The sequence below is a fragment of the Netta rufina genome, assembly GCF_964035555.1.
Source record: "Netta rufina genome assembly, chromosome: 19".
Taxonomy (NCBI): Eukaryota; Metazoa; Chordata; class Aves; order Anseriformes; family Anatidae; genus Netta; species Netta rufina.
In genome coordinates, this window is record NC_140143.1 from 6,421,844 (window position 1) to 6,445,885 (window position 24,042).

Genomic DNA, 24,042 nt, shown 5'->3' on the forward strand with positions numbered 1-24,042 from the left:
CCGGCGGCTGGGGGGAAGCTGCCGCCCGGCGGGCGCTGCGGCTGCTGCGTTAGTGCCATTTATTGAAGAACACGAGGGGAACCATAAGGAACCCGGGCCAGTAAACTTTCATCACAGCCCAAACCCCTACAATGAGCGGTTTAAGAGCGAACGGCTTCTTGCCTGCTCTGCTTGGACAGAGAAAAACCCCAAACCCAAGAATTTATCACTAACACCAAGCAGGGAAGTGCGAAAGGCCCCCGCCGATCCCTCAGGCGAGGCTGAGACAAAATGGCGGCCGCACTGCCCCGTCACGGCCCCTTCCCTCTGCCCCCCTTCCTCGCCGCGCGGCATGCCGGGACCGCCGGGCTGCGGCGGGCACAGCCTGCGCGCGTCACGTGGGCCGCCCCCTCCCTCCCGCCTCGCCGCAGTGCATGCTGGGAGCGCGGCGGCAGCGCCAGGAGGGAGCGTGGCGGCCATTTTGTGCCTGCCTCGCTCGCCTCCGGGAAGGGGCCGGTGCGGGCGCTGCGGGCTCGGCGGGGAGGGAAGGAGGGAAGAAGGAGTTCGGCTGTTTGCTTTTCTGCCTAGGTCGCGGGCGCCGTCGCCATGGGCCGTAAGAAGAAGAAGCAGCTGAAGCCTTGGTGCTGGTATCCTTCCGTGTGAGGGGAAGCGGGGGGGGGGGGGTGCGGCCCGGCCCCGCCGAGCTCCGCGCTGCCTCATGATGGGGCTCGCCCCTCGGCCCCTGGTCCCGTCACGGCTCGATTCGCGTTTGCTCCCTTTGCTTTTCTGCGCCGCTCGGTGCCGGCGTGGGGTTTGGTCCGTGCCCTTCCCTAGCGTCTCCTTTCCTCGCCCCCCCCCCCCCCCCCCCCCCGTTCCCCTCCCCCCCCCGCGGCCTTACCCGCCCGCCTCGCGTCAGGGCCGCGCCGCCAGGCCGCTGCTGCCCGGGGAACGGGGGGGCGCTCCTTGGGCCTCGGGCGCTAGCGGAGGGAAATCCTGCCGGATAAATAAATACTCAAAAAGCGAGGCAGGCCTGGTTAAAAGAGACGTTTTGAGAGCTAATTGTAGAATTGTAAATATGTAATCGCTGCGTCAAAATCTCATACAATTTCTCAGTATATAGAAATATTGGTCGGTTTTCCTCGAATCGGTCTCTTATAATCTGTTTTTAAAGGGCCATTGCAGGATTGCTTTTTCTCTCACGTTTTTGCCTAATCTGAAACCGTATAATAAAGGAGTTTATAAGCTACTTTGAGATTATTTACCGGTTTATGTTGGATGGCATCTAAGCTTCTATTTCAGGCACTAATAGGTCTTAAGTTTTGCTGAAAGTGGGGAGCACGTTGTGTTAGCAAGGACGTGCTAGTAACAAATGTGTCTGTCTTGCTTAGCAAGATGTCTGGAGTATTCACTGGAATGTTAACGTTGATCTGCAGAAAAGAAACAGCAGTTTGTATTTTCTGTCACCTAGAAGTCTAGAAAATTCTTCCTTTCAGTTTAAAAACAAATTTCTTTAATGACTGATAGATTAATATTTAATCACGTGATATCATAAGGTTCGAGGTAGCTGGATGACTGAAAGAAAAATAAAACTAAAACTATTCTTTACTCTGTTATAAATGTTTGTTACTGTTGTATTTTATTAAACAGGACCTTTTGCTGAGCGTTTAGCTTTGCTTCCCTTTTGTGGATTTCCCGTTTGTTTCTCCTTTACTGCTTTAGCAACTTGTACAAATCTAAAAGTATACAAAGAGAGGAAGGAGTCTGCTTAGAAATAACTAGGGCTTGAAACTCATCTTGAGATCCATCAAATAATATGGATTCAAATTATGACTGTGGTCGCGTATACACATCTTGCCAGTTTTCCAACGCATGTAACTTATCTGAAGAGGGAAACAATGGGTGGTGCAAGGAGGGAGGTTTGGTTTCAGACATCCATGCAATACTTGTTCTGATATGAAAGCTCAGAGGTGCTTTCTCTGCTTTTTTTTTTTTTCCTTTAGAAAAAAAATATATTAACACTAATGCTAGTTAGCCTAGCGTTACATAGAAACTCACTTTCAGAATTAAATACTTCCTTAACGATCTTCAATAGGTATTGTAACAGAGATTTTGATGATGAAAAGATCCTTATACAGCATCAGAAAGCAAAGCACTTTAAATGCCATATATGTCATAAGAAATTGTATACGGGACCTGGTTTAGCTATACACTGCATGCAGGTAAGAGGTTTTGGACTTAAGAGAAAACTTTCCTTGACAGTATTTAAAATTGGAATTAATAAACTTAAATTAATAAACTTACAAATGTGTTCTTTGGGGGCTTCCACAATCATGAAAACTGATGAGGGAAAGATGGTAGTGCTCTGTTTCAAGGACAGGGCTCTTGCTGCATCAGCAGTTCTGTGGTGAGTATGTTGCAGAGACCTTTGCAGTCACTTTGAAGATGTAGGAGTGAAGGAGTTGCGTTGTATTGGTGTTCAGAAGAAAAGTCTATAAACTAGTTTTAGGATTTAATGGTAGCAACAGTGATGGCTACCATGTATCAAGAAAATGGTTGGCTAGAGAGACTTTTGCTTTCAAGGATGTTGCTTTTGTATTTTGATGGTAAATTGGTGGAATAATTTAGAATGTAACCTGAGTTGTGGTCAGGAGGACTTTTTTTTTCTTTTTTTCTCTTTAGGTACATAAAGAAACAATAGATGCTGTTCCAAATGCTATTCCTGGAAGAACAGACATTGAACTGGAAATTTATGGCATGGAGGGCATTCCAGAAAAAGATATGGAGGAACGGAGAAGGTTACTTGAACAAAAAACTCAGGGTAAAGTATAATATAGCTAGGTATCTGTAATTTTTTTAGCACATTTCTTAAAATAAATTTACTTCAGAATGTATTCTTTGAGTCTGCTATCCTGGTTGACCAATATATATAAACTATACAGGAGGTAGTATTACTTTGTCTTGAAATATCAGTCAGATGTTACAATATTGTAACAAAAATGTATAATATTTGCCTCTCAATTCATTATTTGTAGGCTTTGTGTACAAAACTGTTTTTGGTGGTTTGAAGTGGGGTTTTCTGCTTTTTTTTTTTTTTGGTCTTTTTTTGTTGTAGTGGTTTTTTTTGTTTGTTTGTTTGTTTGTTTTGTTTTGGTTTTTTAGATGTTCAGAATTGGTTCATTAAGTGTTACCCCTGTGTGAAGATTTCCTGTGTCTGTCTTACTCATACTAAGCTGTGTGAAACAGCTCTCACTCCTTGGAAAAGGGCTGGGTTAATACATCCCTAACTGCAGCTTCTGTCTTCCAACAAGGCTGGCAAATGTTAAGCAATATGTTGTTTTCTTTTCCTGTTTAGAAATAAAACTATTACCCAGTGAATATGGGGATGGTGATTTTTTTTTTCACTTTTTTGGAGGAAAGGCTAGGCATCATACTAGTCTTACGATACAGGAATACTTCAACTTCTTTGCTCTTTAAGTATGCTTTTCCTTTGAGTTGTTCTGGCTTATTCTGAGCAGGCAGAGACTGACATGAAGGAAGACCCCTATTATGTTGAGGTTTGTTACAGTGCAGTCACTTTCCTTTTTTATTTGTACGGATGATAGTAGGCTCACTTAGCTTTACTTCTTTGTAATTCTGTGAGTTTTTGAACATGATAAGCTATGAAATTATTTTTGTTCCAAATAGTATATTCCAGATAAAAATAAATTTGTTTTCAATCTGACCATATGCATTGTATTATTTAGCAGAAAGCCAGAAAAAGAAACAACAAGATGATTCTGATGAGTATGAAGATGATGAATCTGCAGCTTCAACTTCATTTCAACCCCAGCAAGTTCAGCCACAGCAGGGGTACATTCCCCCAATGGCACAACCAGGTTTGCCTCCTGTGCCAGGTGCACCAGGGATGCCTCCAGGTAAGGATAGTATTTTGGAGCTAGGTACTGAAAAGTTGACTAGGAATACAAATCACTGCTGGAATAATAATCTGTTCCTTCCAAGTCTAGGGTTAAAGGTATTAAAATAGTTTTGTAAGGTGCATATCAGTGGTTTCTTCAGGTTCACACACCACCCTTCCACAGTGGGTAGGTGTGCACGTTCTCCTTTGTGAACATTTCTTATGCTAGCATCTAGACTGAAGGTGTAATATATGTAATATATTTGTTACTAAGATCAGTAATTTAAACACAAATCTACAGGCCACATCTGTTTGTGATACTTTGTAAGATTTCAGGAATACAGAGCAGGAAGGCTACTGTGTATTTAGAGTTTGCTAAATTACAACAGGCAATTTATACACAGGTTACAAATACATTGCAGAAAAAATTTTGATTAATGACATTGCAGACTGGCCTTTTCTGCAATGACGAGGCCTGTTCTTTGGAGACTCTACTCAGAATGCTTACACTTGGTGTCTTGCAGGACTGGGAACAACAAATCATACAGATTTGCAGATACTCTTTTATATTGCATCATTTGTAAGCAGTGTTAATTCAAAAAATAATCTTTTACAGCTTCCTGTAAAACATTTATTCAGTCTAAATTTATTATGTTAGATTTGTATGAGACTGTATGTTGTTGGAGTTGTATAAAACGTATTTTTCTTTTGTTAAGGTATACCACCATTAATGGCAGGTGTTCCACCAATGATGCCTGGCATGCCTCCAGTGATGCCTGGAATGCCACCTGGGTGAGTAGCTAGAAAGATTTAATACTACATTTTCATACTGTGCATTTTAAACTGTCACAGAAACAGTAAAGCTAAATAGAAAAACATATGTAGGAACCTGTGAACTCTGTGACTTTAATATTAGGATGCACCGAAAATCTAGGTGGCTATAAACCAACATTAAAAGTATAGTTGAAGTATGACTTATATATAAGTATGTTGCCTCTTTCCTAATTTTAGTAATGTTGTAACAATTTTAAATTTTGTTTTGTTGGTTTAAAGCCTTCTGGGAACCACTGCTTTGTGTATTGCAGAAATGTGCATCTGGCTATCAGTCATGCAACCTATTGGGGAAATATATAGTGAATAGTTTTAATTTCTTCTTTAAATATGAGAATAAAGATTTTATTTTGGGCAAGAGTAAGATGTTGGTTTTTATGTTTGTTTGGGATTTACACAGTACCCTATCATAATGTGTTTGGAAAATCATAGTTAGATTTTTGATTTTTTCATAAATTTTCACAGATTACATCAACAAAGAAAATACATGCAGTCATTTTGTGGTGGAAACATGTAAGCATCTCATTAACGTAATTATAGGTACATTCATTATGCCATTTTATGTCATATATTTGATAAGATTGAAACTGTCTTACTGAAAACCTCTGAATATTGCTGAGACTTTGGGAATAATGTCTAACTAGGTTTTGTTGTTGTATAATAAAAAAATAACTTATTGATATGGTTACTACAAAGCTACATGCTGTGAGAAATGCATTCTACAGATATTAATAAAATAGACCCTTTGGGATTTATATATATATATATTTTTGGCACCAGAATATGTATAGCTCTGTGTTTAGTCCTTTACCCTGTAGGACTTGCTGCAGGAGCTTTGTGCTTGAGTTTTAAAGTTCACTAAGGTGAGAGGTTGTTCTCTTCTGAAACACAAGTGTTGTTTTAACTGTCTTTGAATTTAAAAATCGTATCTTAAACATCTTATGGATGTTCGTGACTGTAAATCTTCTGTTGGAAACTGAACAGAATTTTATCAAGCTTGTGGGTGTTTAGTCCTCCTTAAACTTTGTTAACTTTAGGTGACTGTAATGTTACCTAGTAAAACATGCAAATGAACTTGTCAAAAAAAAAAAAAACAAACTGTAAACTCACTGAATGTTATGTTATGCTTTTACCTGGTTAAATGTAAGCTTTTGCTAAATTAACCTGATGACCTTTTGTTTAGAAATGAGGAAAGGAACTGGGTCCTGGGGAGCAGCTTATTTTTTAGCATGACACTAGTTCCAGCCCTGTCCCTGCAGTTTTCCAGAAAGTCATCTTCCTTGTGGCAGCAGGAAGCAAATGTCCAGCAGTTTCTTTTCTTTTTTTTTTTAAACGGTTATCAAAATGGATGGCAAGATTGACTTTGCTTTCTCCAACTGTGAATGCAGAAAAAGGGATAATACTATGTTCCTAGTCATTAGTGCATCTGATTGCTTGTTCCCAGTAGTAGACAAGTTGAGATTAATGAGGCTGGGTAGCAAGCTGCTTTGCAGAGCTCACCTGTTTACGATGATTCACTTGATTTTGAAATGGCAACAGTAAATGTTTCTAGACTGTTACATAAAATAGAAACTGCTTAATTGTTTTGATCTGGTACTCAATTGGATGCTGCATATCTGTTTAGTTTGCTATATCTAGCAAACATAAGTAATAGGCATTCCTTTATTTTGTTTCCTGTAATCCAGCTTCGAGTGTCTGGAAAAACGAAGCCAAGCTTAAACTACACTTGGTTTGTTTCCTGCAAAGGAATTCTTTGTATATAGTTTTCCAATTTAAAAGCACTTAGTGTCATTGTCAATTTTTTTAAATGGAGTTACTACCTTATGGAGGAGTAGTTTGCTTATATTAAGGGTTGTGTGTGTAGTTTAGAGGAGGAATACACAATTTGCAGTGTGGCTTGGTAGATAAGGATAAAAAGAATCATTTAGATTTAAATTCCACCTTTGTGTTAGGAAATACACTCTTATTTTGGCCTGGAAAAAAAAAACACTCCTGTTTTTAATGTGAAAGAAAAATAATAATGATTCCTCATTTAAAAATAAAAAATCTATCCTAAGTGTAGGAAATACTTAGTGTAATTAAATCTCCAGAAGTCATGTTATTTCCTAGTCTCTGTTTTTATCAGTGTTTTGTGCCTAACTTTACAGAGTTGGGTTCTGCCACTCGCTAGAGGAAGTCAAAATAGTATGAGGGTGCCTAAATCACAAATAGACTTGTGGTGTCACAAAGGTATAATACCAGAAGTAGAGCAATTTTAGTGTGATTACAGTTGCTGTTTTTCCTACGTGCAAATTTTCTGAGTGTATTTATATCAGGTTCTTAGAACACAATACCAAAACTAATATCCTGAAATGCATACCAAGATGGTTGTCAGTTCTGGAATCTGATAACAGAGGAAGTGAAAGCGTGGGGTGTTAAAGTTCAAATGAAAACTGTTTGGAGGTTTCTGTGTCTTCTTTTTTCTTGTTGAAAAATGTCTATCTAGTCTGCTGTTTTTGGATTGCCTCTTTAAATTATTTTTGTATTTAATCTAATACAGGTATGTGCCAGTTGTTTTAACAGTTTATCATGGATGTTCTTACCGATGCTTGCTTTTTGTTCAATAGGATGATGCCGATGGGTGGAATGATGCCTCCTGGGCCAGGAATACCACCTCTTATGCCTGGTATGCCACCAGGTAGGTCAGGGCTGTCAGACACATACTGTGTTGAGAGCTAAACCTTATTTCTGCTGTAAGTTAGGATTTCTATAAAGACTATCCATATGTATGCTACCGCCTTGATGCAGATGGATTGCTGCAGAAGCCACTCTTGTGCAAAGGTGAAGCGATTATTTTGTGGCTTTTGACTACAAATAAGTGGTTGGGTTTGGTACTGTTGTGAAAGTAAAAAATTGAATGTAATTTTATTCTTACTGCTGTTTCCCTGTTTTTCGTGTTGCCTAGTCTCTCTTCATTCTGCTGTTGTCATGTCTGTGGCTGCAGCTGGAAAATTATAATTAAAATTATTTTTAAAAAATGTTGTGGGAAGTGAGAAATAGTCTTAATGTTATACCCCTGTAAAGAAACTAACTGGAATTTTGATCATATCGTAGCTAGAGCAAACCTGTTGAACTTCTGTAGCTCTTAAACAGCCTTATGTTCAGAGGGTGGTGGTTTGAGATTTGCTGGTTAGCCCAGATGTCTCACTGGAGGAGGAAGCAAGCCAATTGGACAGCTACAGCCTGGTTCTGCTGCACAGTAATGTGTAGGAACCTACATGAGCGGTTAACTCCCTGTCTCTGAGCCTCTCCTAGAGCAGCATAGGCAGAGTATGCGAAAAACAGAGCTAATTGCCTTGATTTATTGAGAGCATAAGTATCTTCTATCATTGAAATTGTAGTAGAAAATAAGACTTAATTCAGTATTGCTCTTAAGTGTTTGAGGTACTGCCTATACATGGACGGTTATTGGTGTTTAGGTGTAAATTAAGGTAAAACTTCGTTTAAATGTTTGGGGGAGGGAGGAGGGAAGTTGATAGTCTTAACGTGGCTAGTGACCTCTGCCTTTTGCGCTTGCTGTATATGGTGACTGGCTGTTGGCATTAAACTTTGTTACACTTTCTTTTACTATTGCCTTAAAAATATATCTTCCTTAGAGAAGCCTTGATTATAAAGAACACTGGCAACAGAATCCTCTGAAGGAATGCTCCTCCTTCCTTGATCATGAGTCATTACAGATTCTTTGTGGTCTGTAGGTATGCCGCCACCTGTTGGCCCTCGTCCTGGGATGCCTCCGATGACACAAGCACAGCCTGTTACAGCACCAGGCATCCTTAACAGACCTCCAGCTCCTGCTGCGTCAGCACCTACCCCTCAGCCTCCAGTTACTAAACCACTCTTCCCGAGTGCAGGGCAGGTACGGTATCTCATAGCCTGGAATCTGTTGCTGTAATCTTCAAATTACCACTGTGTCAACGGTGAGGAGGCCTGAGAAATAACTGATTACATTTCTTGCTTGTGTTGATTTTTAATTCAGTTTAGTGTTTGAATGAATTTTAAAAGATTATTTTGTTTGTCTTATAACAGCCACGAAAACAGACTGAAGTTCTGTAAGCAGGGGGGAAGAAAGGAGTAGGCAAAACAGTGTTTGTTAACCCCTTCAGTTGTCATTATAAGGGTGCTTTGGGTGGGTGAGGGGAGGTGTTAGTCAGCTACAGGAATCTGCTTGCATAGAACTTAACCTAACGTTTCCAAAGTGGAAATCTTGACATGGCTTGTTCTCCCTTGTTCTTTTCATAATGGGCTTTTTACCAATAGGACTAATTTATTCTGTAGTTTTGTTCAAACTGGGTTAAACATTGTCTGAATGAGGTCTTTTGCTTTACAAAGTTTGAGTTAACTAAGGCGGTAAAACTTGGTTTAAATGTTTTGGGGAGGGAAATGGGAATTAATAATCTTAAAATGGCTTGTGACCTATGTTTTGATTTTACTTGCTGTGTATAAGTTTTTACTTGCTCTTGAGTATGTTGCAGAAAACTTGATAGTGTCCTATTTGCATTTTAGACTTCTACAGGGAAGATACTCATTTACAAAAGCACAGCCCCTAGCATAAGAAATCCTTTCATCTGGATACTTTCCACCCATTTGTTTGGAGACTTTTCACTGTTTCCTTTCTTTTATGCTACAGATGGGGACACCTGTCACAAGCTCAAGTACAGCTTCCTCCAATTCAGAAAGTCTGTCAGCATCTTCTAACGCTCTGTTTCCTAGCACAGCACAAGTACGCAGGAAGTCACAGATAAAACCAAATTGCTTTGCAACTTAACCCTTTGGACCATTCTGTAAAATCTAAAATTGACTAAACATCTTCAGATAATTTGTTGTATTCCTGATTATGTTTAGCTGGTAAAACTGCAGAGTCCTTGATTGTTAGTTGCATTTTATTAGAAATGAGCATGTCAAAGTGCCCAATTTTTCTTAGAGTGAAAAAAATGAAATGTTGTGTCCTGGTTCTAAAGGGTTAAAAAAGCATGAAAGCAGTTAAATGCATTTTAGTGGGCAGTGGTTAGCTTGATGCATGGTGAAGGCTTTTTAGTTCGATGTTTAATATGGTACATCATAATATAGGGAATTCTGTGATTTGCCTTACGTGCAAAAAATGGAAATACTTTTAAGGAAAGTTCAGCAAAGAATTCATAGAATAACTGTAAACAAAAGCATTCTCTCGTAACTAAAGCTTGCTTTGAAGATTGGTGCATCTTCAGAGAAAGCCTCAGCCAACTTTTCTTGTTTAAGAACTTTAATTTAAGAACAAAGTAGGAAAGATGAGATGCTGGCATCTGTAGTGATCTGACCTCATCTACCTTCAGTTGATTCTTCACTCAGAAATGGTACTAAAGGTCTGTAGAGAGATACAGTACTTCAAAAACAAACAAAAAAAAAAAACAGTATTATTTCTAGAGAGAATGCTTAAAACAAAAGACACAATAGAGTTTTCTTAAATGTTTCATAAAAACATTTTTAAATACCTAATTTTAATAAATGCTAACACTGAGCTGTGCTCTAAACTAATGGTTGCTAAAGTTTGCTAATAATTTAGTGAGACAATTTATACTTATAGGCTGTTAATAAATCTGTGATTTATGAAGGATTTAGACATTTTATCAAACTCAGTATTTGAGGTAAAAAATTTTGATAGGATTTTTTGTTGTTGTTGTTGTTCCTTTTTTCTAGTTGTGGCTTTTGACCTGCAAATTTTAGATTTTCCTGTGTGTGTGTGTATATATATGTATGTATATACTGGGTTTTATTTTGTCTTGTTTTCAGTTGCTTTAGTATGTGATAAGGCTGAAGTTTACTTTTTGTCAAGCTTATTTTAATTATGTATCTCACTGGAAGGTTTCAGAGGTCTAGCAGACATCATTTAAGTTTTCTTATGCTTTAAGAAGTAAGTATTGATCTATCTCGGTGTTTCACAGGCTGCAGCAGCTGTTCCAGGTCCAGTTGGTACTGATTTCAAACCTTTGAATTCTACACCTGCAACAACAACAGAACCCCCCAAGCCTACATTCCCTGCTTACACACAGTCTACAGCTTCAACCACTAGCACGACAAACAGTACTGCAGCTAAACCAGCTACATCAATAACAAGTAAGCCTGCTACCCTTACGACAACCAGTGCAACCAGTAAGTTGATCCATCCAGATGAGGATATATCGCTGGTAAGTTTAATATTTTCACTGCCTTACAGAAAATGCAATTTATGCTGATATGACTGACTTAAGTAGAATTTCTTCTGTGTTCTGTATAACAATATTTTAATAATGGTGAGATTGCAAAACTTGTAGAATTAATATAACAGAACCACACGCTGAGAAAATGTCTTTGGTTGAGAAGTGATGATTGCCATCCTGCAATAATCCTGTTTTAGATCTAAGTCTTACCTTTCTGGTGATATTCAGTTGCTCAACTGAAAATACGATTTGGAGTTTATTTCTGTTTGTGATTTAAGCTTGAAGTTAAATAGATGCAGCTAATGAGTGTAAGATGAAGGACTTAACAGTTTGAAGTGGTCTTGGTGCTATTACAGCAATCATAAATCAGGAATTGATGGATAAAACAAACGAACCTTAATTTCAGTTCATTTATCTCTAGATCTGCATTTGTTGTCATCTTGTTGTGAGGAGAAAGCTTTCTTCAGCTGAGGGAGGAGGAGAACTTGTATTGTGTGCAAAATACTGAATTAGCCACTATTAATACAGTAACTTTGGCAGGAGGGGGGGAAAATCCAAAGGTTTAATAGCAGCAACCTAGAATTTCTGAGATACTGATAGTTCAGTACCTGCAATCCACTTTTGCTACATTTATTTACTTTGCCTTTGCTGAGTTTGTCTTACAGCATGCTATGGTTGTCTATTCCTGGTTTTAGGAAGAGAGAAGGGCACAGTTGCCTAAATATCAGCGTAATCTTCCTCGGCCAGGACAAGCTTCCTTGGGTAATCCACCAGTTGGACCAATTGGAGGTATGATGCCACCACAGCCAGGAATTCCTCCACAGCAACAAGGGATGAGACCTCCCATGCCACCTCATGGTAATCATAAGTTTCCTAGTTTTCTTTTCTCTAAAAGATTTGTATTTGCTGTAACTTCTCTAAAACTTGAAGTGGCAAGTACTGTGAAAAACAGCTTTTCACAAAATGCAGCTTTGCCTGTTTGAAAAATGAATTCTTCTTTGCATCTTAAATATTTTGTTTATAGGTCAGTATGGTGCTCATCACCAGGGCATGCCAGGATATCTTCCTGGGGCGATGCCTCCTTATGGTCAGGGACCTCCGATGGTGCCCCCCTACCAAAGTGGACCTCCTCGTCCTCCAATGGGAATGAGACCTCCTGTAATGTCGCAAGGTGGCCGCTACTGATGCTACTACACACGCTCTAATAGGTTTGGAGATTAAACCTTTTCTCATCTTGTGCTGTTAATATAGCCAAGCTTCCGTCAATTAAGGCTTCATTGTGACTTTTAAAAAAAATAAGTATCTTCCCCACATGCAAGGAACTATTGGACATTCTTATTTTACATGGGAAAAATTATTTGGAATAATAACAGGAACTTTTCCTGATGTTGCAATTTATACTGTATGGCTTCTTTTTCATGTTTCATCTAGGTTTTTAGAAGTGAAGTATAGTAAATATGGTTCGTTAAATTGTGAAGGCGCTGGAATTACATGAACATACCACCTTAAAGGCAAGTTCTGTAACATTATGTTGCTATTTGTGAAATAATGCCTTCACAGCACTTCAAGTGCTGTTGGACTTTGTGTCCCCAACATAGTTTGGTGAGGGCTGTAACTGTTCGCAACTACTTGTACATTTAAGTCTGAACATGTAACAATATTTAATGTATTTAGAGTTCCTCCTGTTCCAGGGTTTAAGTAAACTGACCCACTAAGGTCGTGTGACTTTTCTGTACTGTTATAAACTTCATTGTAATAAAAGAAGAGAAAAATTTATATGCCTTTTCATTCATGACCAGCTGTGGACCACTGCCTGAAAGGTTTGTACAGATGCATGCCACGGTAGCTATTGATGTAATGAACACAGTTACTGGTGCTTTTCTGATAATGTCTCAATTCCTTATTTTAAAGCTTAAGTTGTTCCTTAGCTGCACGTCTGAGTAGACAAGACCTGTACACTTATTAACTGACGCTTCAAAAATGAGGCTGCAGGAGGCACATCTTAACTCTTGGTTGTAATTTCTCATGATGGCATTTGTTTCTTATTTGTGCTTTCTTGTCCTCAATGAATTTTAAACGATTTCTAGTCCTGGCAATTATTTGTAGGATATAAAAGTGATTGCTGCAAGATGCATGCTAGTGCGAGATGTTTCCTGTTAGTTCATTCTTTGTCCGACTCTTTTTAATATGCAAAAGCACATGAACTTCAGGAGCCTTTTAGATGAAGATTTCTAGAAGCTTAGGTGCATGTCACATGGGTGAGTGACTTCCAGTTGATGTTGTATTTAAGTTGACCTGCAAACAAGAAAAATAAACTTGACTTTCTTCTCAATGTGCAAAAGAAACTAAGGGGAAGAGAGTAATATGTTGCATGCTGTATTTCTATTTTCAGAATATTCAGAACTTCAAATCTCATCATCCTGTAGGATGAACCCTCTATGTGCTGTGATCAAGCTGTAGGTTTGGTTCAGGCCAAGTTTCCTGAGCTAGTTAATGGAAGTGTCTAGAGTAGGAGATCTTTCCATCAGTTCGCCTAACTACAGCTATCAAAGAGAAGTCTTACCCATACAGGTTAGTTACCTGCTTCTGAGTAAAAGCATAGATGACCATCAAGACTGTAATTCTCTGAATGTCTAACATTGCTGTGTTAGTGTATTTCTGGTGAGAATTAAAATGCAGAGGGGAAGACATTTTGGAGGGAACAGAAGCTAGAGCTTTCCTTGTCTTTCCACTCCGTTTTTCCACCTGTTGTGATGATTTTTTCATTTGCAGGTCAACCTTAAATACATGTTCCAGCCTCAAGCCTTATTTGTGCAACTTAGGTTATGGAGATGTCTCCTCTTTTAGGGTAGACTGGAAAGATTTTCAGTATTTTTGTATTGGTTTAAGATCCACATGTGTTTTTGTTGATGGTGGATTTTTTTATCTAGTTATTATAATAAGTATCGTGATTCTTTCACCTGAAAGTCTTGTGGGTGTATTTTTAGCTTAACTTGAAGTACTTCATGTGGCTTTATTCCATATTCTCTTAGCTGCTCAGAAATACAGATCAGCTAAAATACTACATTGTCTCAGCTTCAAACTTGGGGTCATGGAATACCTCACAAAGGCACTGGAGCATTCAGTACATTCTAATTGCAGCTGAATGGCCTTAGTTTAGCTTAACCGTTAAGAGTGGTCAGGCACTTTTTCTGAAATGGTTAGCAGTTTTAAGACCATAACTCCAAGCCTCTGTTGAGAAGCAGTTTTCTCTGGTCGCTGGTATCTGCTGGTCACCTGTCAGATGTGCACTATTTGGCTTGCAAATGTGCTGAGTGGGCCTTGATGTCAGATGTTTTGTTAGCTCTTCATCTTGCTTTATACAAAAATCTAACGGATAAAACTGTTTTGCTTAGGCAATGCTCTTACTCTGGTTTTCTTCCATTTTTCTTTATCTAATAAGGATAATTCCAAAACAAAGCACTGGAGAGATTTTTAGTGTCTTGCATTTGATGTTTTTTTGTAATGTTACGCATAAAATTCATACATTATAAATTGATCTTAACTTCTGCATTTAGAACTATGAAACATCTTGCTTTTTCTGAAGATCATATTGCTGCTGTAAGAATGCTTGGCCTTCCTGCCCCTAGTAAAGCAAATACCTTCTCCCTTTGGTGTCTTTCTGTAACTCATTGGTACGTTGTTTTCAGAACCCTACCTTTCCTAGGAAAGTACTTGAAAACCTTACTGCATGTACTGTTAACTCAGCATATTCTGCAAGTTGTCTTTAAGGGTTTCCCCTATTAGACAGTAAATGTGATTGTTCCAATAATAGCATCATTTTGTAGATAATACTATGCAGACTTACAGTGCAGACACATTTTAAATTGAGTTTTCTTTAGTAATAACATTGTTCCAGTCCTTAACTAAGCACTGCCACGTGTTACTTGTATGGTACTCTAATAATATGCAACAAGCAGGTGAACAGTTTTTCTGTGTTTTTTCACATGGATACTGCCTTTCCTGCTCCTGTCATTTCTGTGCTATAAGAGCTGCGATGTGGCTATCTCTAGTTACTCTTGTGTCTCTTGTACGTACTCTTCTCCTGAAAACAGGCAGGTATTTCAGTGCATATGTTGTCTGTTGGTCCCTGCCTTCATTTCTTTGGATACTGCTTCTTAATTTTCAGAGAGTTGGATTTATGGTGTGCTTCCCAAAAAAGGGTAAAACTCCTTTGAATGTATTAATTGCTTGTATAAAGACGAAGGCTTGGTTTACAGTACAAAGTTTAGTCAACATAGTTGTGTCAGCAAAATTCCTAATGCCATGCAGACTCTTTTTTTTTTTTTTTTTTTTTTTGCTTTAGTTCATCGTTCCCTGGAAAGAGGTTGCAGAAGGCCTTATGAGTACAGCAAAACATATGTTCTGTATCTGTTACAGGACTGTAATGATATAATCACGTGGGCAGAAGCTTTAATTTCAGTTGTTGCCTGAATTTCCTGTGGCAGATCTCATGGTGAAAGGAGAAGTTATAAATGTTTTTTGATTAGTTTTTGTTTAAATTTGAATGTAATGCCAGTGTTGAATACAAAAAATCAAACAAAACAGGCTGCAAGAAACTGTTCAGACACAGATGGGGGAAAAATGCTTATGCAAGATACTTAGATGTCATCTGGGACTCGTATAGGAAGTTCTAAGTTATTTCATGCATGGTGTCTCAATATCATTATGAGGCTGATCTTGTGTATTGGCTAATTTTTAGAGTTAAAGGGATAAAATTGGCATGAAGGAACCTCAGAAGAGCCCACGCTAGTTTTTCAGACATGTTGATATGACTGTTTTGTTCTTTTAGGATCTCTCTCTACGTTTTGCAAAGTCTGTTTTAAATAAAATTTTGAAAATATATCTTGTTTATATGGACAAAATTTTTTTTCTAAAATGTTTGGAGCTTTTTTTCCTTCCACAGATGAGATTTTTAGGTGTTGATAATAAATTTGAGGCTGGGATGTATATCTAATGATTTCAGTGGATTACTATTCCTCGCTCTGTGCATGCATGGGAGAACATAAACAAGCTTCTAGAAACATATTCAGCTGCATCTGCCTTCTATGGTTTCTGCAGTTACTTCGGTGTATGGATGTCTTGAATGACACACAGAATTGTATAACTTGCTTTCCTAAAATTAGATGAAAGTGTATGGGATATAACCTGGAGTTATTTTGCAATAACAAATAATTCCAAATACAAGACAAAAATGAAATACCAAGATTACTTCAGTTTCAAAAACAGTAAGGAGGTCATTATGACTCTTCAGTTACATTAAGACTGATATGGCAGTCTATGAGCTGGGGCTGCAATTTAAAATGGTAATTAATGTCATTTTAAAATAGTAAATGTCTTAATAATTGTACTGGTCTGGCTTCTACATAAAGATTAAGGTGAGGGTCAACACCTCCAGTGGCTGATGAAATCTTTAACTCAACTTTTTGTGAATTAGAACAGTAACTACTATTGGGTATGGAAAAAAATGCCCCGGAACAATTGAGGTATGTTCCACTGATCAAGTTACAAAGCAAAATAAACTGTGCAATTCAGAATTAGCTGCAAACTACAAAAAAGTTCTGTTTTGGTCTAACAAAGTAGGTGATATAGCAGTCATTTCTTTTTGTTTGCTTGATCACTGGAATTCTGTTAACTTTGAATGCATGTCTTTCACTTAATTGGGTCATGTTTTTTCTAAAACTTAAATTTTTCTTCTTCCTATAGCCCTGCCATAGGACAGGCTGAGGCAGAGTCTCAGTGTTGCCCTGTTCAGTCTGAGGCAAGTGGGATTTATTTTATTCCTTCCAGGGGCTTTCACAGCTTTATGGCTGTTGGATATTTATGTCCCCAAACTTGCAGCAAGTTTGGTGAAGGCCCCTAAATTTATTTTAATTTAGGTTTTTTATTCTTTTGGTAGATGGGCTCTATATTAATATTTATCCTTTTATTATCACTGTGTTTTTAAGAGTCTTAAGGGGAGGGAATGTGTTATGAGATGTTTGGGTACCATTTCTCTTACAGAATGTCTTTCCTTCATGGCTGGTCAGGTAGTCCTTCAGCCACGCTGTACCCTGCCCCCTTTCCCTGCATTGTATTAGCGCTGTACTGGTTTTTGGTTTTGGTAACGTGACTTTGTGTAGTCTTTGAAGTAGTGGCATGTAAAGGTTAATTACTAATGTTTCCTCTACTTAGGAGATGTATTTATCGAAGTACTTAAAATACTTAGATATTTAGCTAATAAGCAATATTAGTGGTTACAAAATTGCGTAGCCTAAATTACAGAATATGGTTTCTATGGAGGAGGATACTAACTGCTGCATTTGTGAGCTGTGCCACAATGAATATTAATGTAGAGCCCTATGAAGAAGTAGATATTCAAGTTGGTAAAGTAGAAGAGAAGAATGAGAAATCAAAACTACAGGTGTTTCAGGAAAACCTTTGCGTCAGTCACTTAAATGCACCCAGCTACACAATATTTTGTCTATTGCAATGATGTACCACAAATGCTTGTATTTTCTTGAAACCTTGAGGAATTTCGTTGCATATCCAAAATTTGCTTAAGGATATGGGTATTCGAAGTTACTGCTTTTGTGCAGTAGATAGCCAAAAAAAAAAAAAAAAAAAAAAATTACCCCTTGTGGAAGAAAAACTAGCATTAGTGTTACTGCTCGCTCTGTTTGAAATGCATTGGTTTTGAATGACTGAGGTTACCTGAAGACAACTTCAGCCTCAGGAGAACAGATTTTGACCAAGGAGGTCTTGCAGCCTGTCAGCAGTGAAATTCTTGAATTAGCAAACATTGGAGTCGGATTTCTAACTCTTTTTTGATTTTTGTGTTTTTTTAACTTGTGGCACTTCTTGATGAGTAAAATGTTTCATTTCTTCAACATTATGCTAAATAATGACCCGCTTGTGATTTTCAGCAAGTTTAATTAAAGGATAAAGTGAGTTGTAATTCTTTTTTAGTTCAAAGAATGGTTTTCAGGCTCCTGTTGTACTCGTTTTGTACTCTGCCCTTTACGTTTTCCCTATAGGGGGTCTCCCAAGTAGTCTATTCTGACTGGAAAATTGATGTCCTCTGTTAACTGTTTCAAAGTAATTAGTAAGCATGGTGTTGCTTTTCTGATTCTCATTGTGATGCTGTACTTGATAATGGTGAAGATGAGAACAACTCTAAGATACATTACTGCAACTACTCTTTATTTCACACATTTGGTCTATAGGAGCATTTGGTTTAGTTCTTACCTCCCCTGGAATATCTAAGGAAACCATTTAACCAAAAATAATTTTCAGCATGGCTTGTACTTCTTGCTTTAAGTTTATCTTGTAAAGGTTTGAGATGAAAAAAATAGCCAAATTTCAAATGCATGAAAGTAAACTTTGTCACCAGTTTCCATTTAAGACTCATGCAATACTAGGTAGTTTCTATGCAGCTACTTATATTCATTTTTCAGCACACAAAGCTGAAATTCAGCACAAATGCTGTATTGTCTATAATGGGGTACCCTACTTAGATCCATGTGTGGGTTATATCTAATGAATTGATACTCTGGTGAGAGCTATATGTTTTCAGATTAAACTTTTGGTCTGATGTTACTGAAGATAACTAGGTTTGGTATGTTCATGGAAAAATGTTTCAAGAATGCAGTTCCAGTTTTTGTTGTTGCTATGAAGTTGTGCGTACTAATATTCAGGAGTAAATTAGCCATTTCTTTGTAGCTTTGCCTATTCTGCTCACAAAGCATGGTATTTCTTAGCATCACTTTGCTATGGATTTTTTTTCTTGAAACTGCTTTGGACAGTTTCAGGAAAATGAATTTCATAATACTTCTGAAAGATGCAGTTGGCACTGGGACAATTCCATGTTGTTACTGTATGAATTAAGGCTTTTAGTTCAGGGTTTTCTTGTAGCTCACACGTTCTTCCACTTCCATCATTTATGTTCCTGTCCGTTCTGTAAGTCTCAAAAGGACTGGACAGGACAGAACCTTTTTGTTCTACGTTTGGGTGTTGATGGCTTTAAACAGGTTATATCCATGGTACTTTGTTACCACAGACTAATGTTTATGCTTAAATTTGCAGCAACTAATGTGTGTTCCATTTGTTTTGTACTTAATCCTAAGAGGTACATGTGAAAGTACTGCTGTATTTCTAGTCACAAGGATGGCATAATGGCCCTCTGCTAAAAAGGTGGGAATATGTCCTCAGCTGTTAGACCAGTTGCCCTGTCATCTCTTTAAAACAACTTGTAAAATTCTCATCTAGTGCAAAAGGCTCATATCATGCTCCTTTACTGAAGTTCTGTTAGTGACCTCCTTCCTGCCTCATGTGGATCTAAGGAGGATAGTTCCAAAAAACTTTAATTTCTTTATTTTTTATTTTGATGGTGGGTAGTGTGCTTTCTACTGACACTCCTGTGTGCTGTCAGTATTGCAGCTCTCAGTATTGCAGCAGTCTGTATATCACAAAGCTGTACATATCGTTGCTCGTGGAATTTTTAATGATAATATTTTAGTCACTTACTTTCATTATTATATTAGATATTAAAGGAAGTAAGCTTTAAAATGTTTGGTTTCATTTAAGTTTATGTAAAGGTACTTGAGTTGTTTTTTTTTTTTTTTAAGGTCAAAAGTTACTGAAATTGTGCTAATTTGTGTGAATTTATACCCACTGGTCTTGAAAAGAGAAGTGAATGAGAAATGTGGCATGTAAAGTATGCATCACACGTGAAGTTTTGACTTGCTTTAGAATTGTGTGATGAGTTCATAATGCATTCTCTGCCATGTTTAATAAAGATTGTGGCCCTTAAGAAATAGGCTACCTCCATAAGAACTTTTTAGTGTGTGTATACTTTCTGTCAAAGTATTCAGATCAGAGAAGTATTGGTAGTGACTGGGTTTTATAAAAATGTAGCCATTGGTGACTGTTTTTCTGTTGGAGCTGGGCTAGGTAGGTATTTGGGAGTAAGAAAACCTTGGAGGCAGCCTTTGAGAGGCTTAAGATAGAAAAGTGATTCTGAAGTGTAATGTACAAAACCGATTTTTTAAGTTTTGAAAAGAACTTCGAGGGTTTTTTTTTGTTTTTGTTTTTTCTGTAAGCAGCAGTTTTTTATATAATCTTGATTGTCAGAGAAAGCAGATTCTTATTAAAGCTCTACTGGAAGAAAATGCAGTTGAAGTACAGTATTTTTAGATTGTGGTGTGTAATAAATACACTTGTGTTATGTGAAAGTTCATGGAAGGTCTGTCTGAGGGAGCCAGGCACTTCAGCGTGCTGCTTTTGCAGAAAGCCATATCCTTTCTTGAACTGTGTGGTCGAGGATGTTATCCTTTGGTCTTTTGTTCTGATCATTCTGATGAGACAGTACTGACTGCATGATGACCCTCTGTGAGGGTTGGTACTTCAACATCTGATCACTGTTGTGAGTAACGAGGCACTTGTACCGTTTGAGCAAGTTTACACTAACTTGCTCTATTGTAGGCTATTCTTACAAGCAATAGGAACAATCAGCAGCACTGCTGTTTCTGTAATAATGAATTTAAATTCTCCATAAATAAGTCTTGAACTTATCTTAAGGAGGTCAGAATGTTTTGAGGAAATAGTATTTTCGTGCAAGTACCATCTTAACTGAAAACAAATGAGCACACAACTTTGAGAGCCTGAAAGCTTCAAAAAAAAAATAAATTTGTTTGCAGTTACAGCATATCTGTTAACTAGCTATCTTTATAACAGGTTCTAGTTTCTAATGTCTAAAATTTTGTTGTAAATTTTGTCTACATCTTAACCATGGTCCCAGGTGCTTTTTAGAAAGGGGGTCAGCTTGTTCTGCCCTTAGTAACCAATATTTATAAATGGCTTTAGCTAATAGTAATTTTGAATTACCAAACACTATGCCATGCAACCAAAGGAAATTATTTAATGTGACCCAACTTAAGGAATTATATGATGATTTGAAATAAAAATGTCACGCAGAATCTTTTTCTTTTTTTCCCCTCATTGTGTTGTAGAAAAGTGTGATACTTGCAACTACTGAATTCTGTAGCTTCTAGTTGAAGAAAATAAATTTTGTTCTTTCATGGGTAAAGTCTAGAATAAGAAAAACAGTTTGAGACTATTTAATGAAGGACCATGACAATGTAAGTATTGTAATTTCCTTTATACTTGTGTTAGGCAAAGGGATTACCTTGTTAAACTTCTGGCTTTTGTGTCAAAAATACCAGAAATGTTATAGTTGCCCTGACTTCTTATGCTTTTCATAAGCAACAAATTACAGTAATTGAAGTTTGGCAGCTTTTTTTTTTTTTTTTTTTTTTTTTAATGAAAAACTAAATTATGGGTTAAACTCCTTGGTTTAATACAATTTGTGTTTTTGTCAACTAGCAGCAGAATTTCAGCATTTGCTACTTACTGGTAGAGAAGAAATATCCCACAGCACTGCCAGTACAGGTTAGTTTAATCTGTAAGTACCTGACATTTCTATTTGAAATATGTTCAAATGATACCGTTTCAGTACAAGGGGAATTTTGATCTCTGAAATGTCAATGTATCTTTCTTACCTACTGCTGTTTTCAGTAGAGAGTGAACATCCAGATTTTTTTTTTTAAAAAGATCTCTAATGATTTTAACTACTCATGTGGGTCAGTAATATCTGCAAGCACAAGGAAAATTTAATGTAAAACCTTAACAAGTTGCCTTTGATGTTACTGAAAAACATAAAGATATTAAATCAAAGGTAGTTCTTCAGTATCGTGCCTGTTACAAATGGCTGCTTTATCAGTGAACCAATTAAAGGGTATTATACTGGCTTTTATGTTGGGGAATAAGCATTTCTGTTCTTAAGATTCTGTAGCAGTAATGTGATCTTTAAATTTTTCTTCAGTTTTAGCTAATTACTGCCTATTGCCAACAGAATTTTAATTTGCTAGACTTGTAAGTTGGGAGCTTCTTGTTCTATGATTTATTAGCTTGCTTTTATTTAAGCCCTGTGTACCTCATCTCTGTTATCAGCATGGGAGATGAAAGTTTTCTGTGCTATGGCACATTGCGTGGTTTCATAAGCTGTGAAACTCTGTGCCTTAACATACACTTGCAAAGTGAATCATCACACAATAAATCTGAGGGGCTTTTGAAATCATTGGTGGATAATTGTGTAAAAACAAAATACTGGAAGATTGTGTACTAGTGTGGTAGCCAGACAGAAACGTTTGTTTTGCCAGCTCATATGAATGCTTTTATACTCTGTTTTCATAAGTGATTTGACGCTTCCAGCAGTATTGCTTGTTTCAGAATTTTGAAGTATCATACAATGTTGCACAGCTCATCATACCAAAATGTAAGGTTTCAAGGGGATTTGCTCAGTAATGAGTTGAAATAAGTAACTGATTGCTTTTGGCTGCTGAATGACCATGTGAAGTCTCAGTTTTGACAGTGGTTGAATGCTGACTTGCTCTACTTACACCCCAGATTGGGAGTGAATGGGAAATAACTAAAGGGTAGTGGTGTTCTGTTTCATCAACAAAAAGTGCATTTCTTTGGAATAGATCCTAATATGAATCATAGAATGGCTTGGGTTGCAAGCAACCTTAAAGATCATTTAGTTCCTCCCCTCCTGCTATGGGCAAGGACACCTCCCACTAGATCAGGTTGGCCATGGATCCATCTAACCTGGCCTTGAACACCTCCAGGGATGAGACATCCGCAGCTTCTCTGGGCAAGCTGTTCTAGTGTCTCACTATCCTTTCGGTGAAGAATTTCTTCCTAATGTTTAATCTAAATCTATACTCTTCTTAATTTAAGACCATTTCCCCTTGTCCTAGACCATGAACTATGATAGAATGCCATCTCCCTGCAAAACTTTGACAAATAATTAAAGAGTTTTCTGGTAGAATTTCTTTACTTTTAGAATGGGACCAAAACAAAATATGAAATCTGAGCTTTCACAATCAGGTGAGCAGTCTTAATTCGTAGCTCAGGTTCTGATGCACTGTTTCAGCAGCTGTCCAGTCTAACGCAATTCAGAAGTCTTTACAGGTCTGATACGGTAAGCAGGGAGCAGTGAGTCAGTTCCTTTAGCCTTCTGCTTAATGACTCCAAATCGCCCCTTCAGAAATTCTAGTCACTGTGTGGCAAACTTGAACTCCGGTTTGTAGTTCCTTCTTAAGGTATTTTAAAGCACATAATTGAAGTAAGTATCCTCTCAGTAGTAATACAGCCACAGAAGTTAGTGTGTCAGGAACATTTTTCTTGTAACTTGATCCACCTTTTGTGTAAGTGATATAAAAGGGAAGGAATCACTGATCTTTTGAAAAAAGACAAGTGGCAAAATATTAATGTTGAATTTAATTCCAAAAGGCGGGAAATTGGTAAGTATGGGCATCACTTTCATGCATGCAAATAATAGTAACAGTAACTGTAGCTTAATTTTATTAGCATTCAGTTTCCAAAGAAGATTGAAAGAAAATACGGAGTTAACATCACTTGCATCCCTTGGGAACCGTGTGCTTCAAGAATGGATAATTAACATGTACAAATCTGTAATGTGTATCTACCACTTTGTAACAATCTCTAATTAAACATAAGTGAACCACTGATTCTGTGTATTTTTTCTCCTCTCAAGGACCTATTTAAATCGTAGCAACAAATGTTAGCTGTTTCAAAGTGCTTATAAAATCCATCTTTACCCGTGTTTTGGTTTGTATGACTTTGTACTAGCTCTCTGTCTATAAACTATGCAGGAACTCATTCATATGAGCCTTATCTCGAAGTGATTTTACACCTGGAGACAAGCAAGTGAATCTCAAATTTTTACTATTTAACTGTCTTTTGGTGCTAATCTACTGTCATTTTTCTGTACAAAAAGTATGGGCTACCAGTCAAAGGATTGCTGTCTACAATCTCAGGTGCCTGGCAGGCTGGATTTAAAAAAACAAGTTACAAGACAAAGCCTCTTGGCCAAGTCTTGTGTTTTAAGTTTTTTGTTGTGATAGCAGTTTGTTTTAAAACAAAATCTTTGCTCTTGTCACAGTGTGTGAGCAGGTTATATGAATGATTAAGAGGTAAATTCTTGCTTTTAGCTCACACATTTTTCAGTAAGATCTTCCTATT

General features: G+C 37.6%; 1 protein-coding gene across 12 annotated transcripts; it reads left to right on the forward strand.

Moving 5' to 3' along the window:
* The first annotated feature begins 432 nt into the window (after positions 1 to 432).
* On the forward strand, positions 433 to 23,526 carry ZNF207 (zinc finger protein 207). 12 transcript variants are annotated; one of them, XR_014618995.1, is made up of 14 exons: positions 433 to 626; positions 2,072 to 2,198; positions 2,659 to 2,797; positions 3,723 to 3,893; positions 4,591 to 4,666; positions 5,171 to 5,218; positions 7,312 to 7,382; positions 8,440 to 8,600; positions 9,372 to 9,464; positions 10,663 to 10,905; positions 11,613 to 11,775; positions 11,942 to 12,428; positions 16,663 to 16,717; positions 21,319 to 23,526. XR_014618995.1 is itself a non-coding variant. In XM_084298698.1 (13 exons), the coding sequence occupies exons 1-12, from the start codon at positions 586 to 588 to the stop codon at positions 12,100 to 12,102; spliced, it is 1,494 nt and encodes a 497-aa protein (XP_084154824.1). In that variant the 5' UTR covers positions 433 to 585; the 3' UTR covers positions 12,103 to 12,125; positions 12,349 to 16,653. The 12 variants fall into 12 exon arrangements, 7 of the variants coding, with proteins under 7 accessions (XP_084154824.1, XP_084154821.1, XP_084154825.1 ...); XR_014618996.1 differs by having other exon boundaries at positions 21,322 to 23,526; XR_014618997.1 differs by having other exon boundaries at positions 11,942 to 12,125; positions 12,349 to 12,428; positions 16,663 to 23,526.
* The last annotated feature ends 516 nt before the right edge of the window (positions 23,527 to 24,042 follow it).

Coding starts and splice junctions, on each gene's coding strand:
- ZNF207 (XM_084298695.1), top strand. CDS start 586: ATGGGCCGTAAGAAGAAGAAGCAGCTGAAGCCTTGGTGCTG. Junction 627..2,071: donor CAGCTGAAGCCTTGGTGCTG/GTATCCTTCCGT, acceptor GATCTTCAATAG/GTATTGTAACAGAGATTTTG. Junction 9,465..10,662: donor TGTTTCCTAGCACAGCACAA/GTACGCAGGAAG, acceptor GGTGTTTCACAG/GCTGCAGCAGCTGTTCCAGG.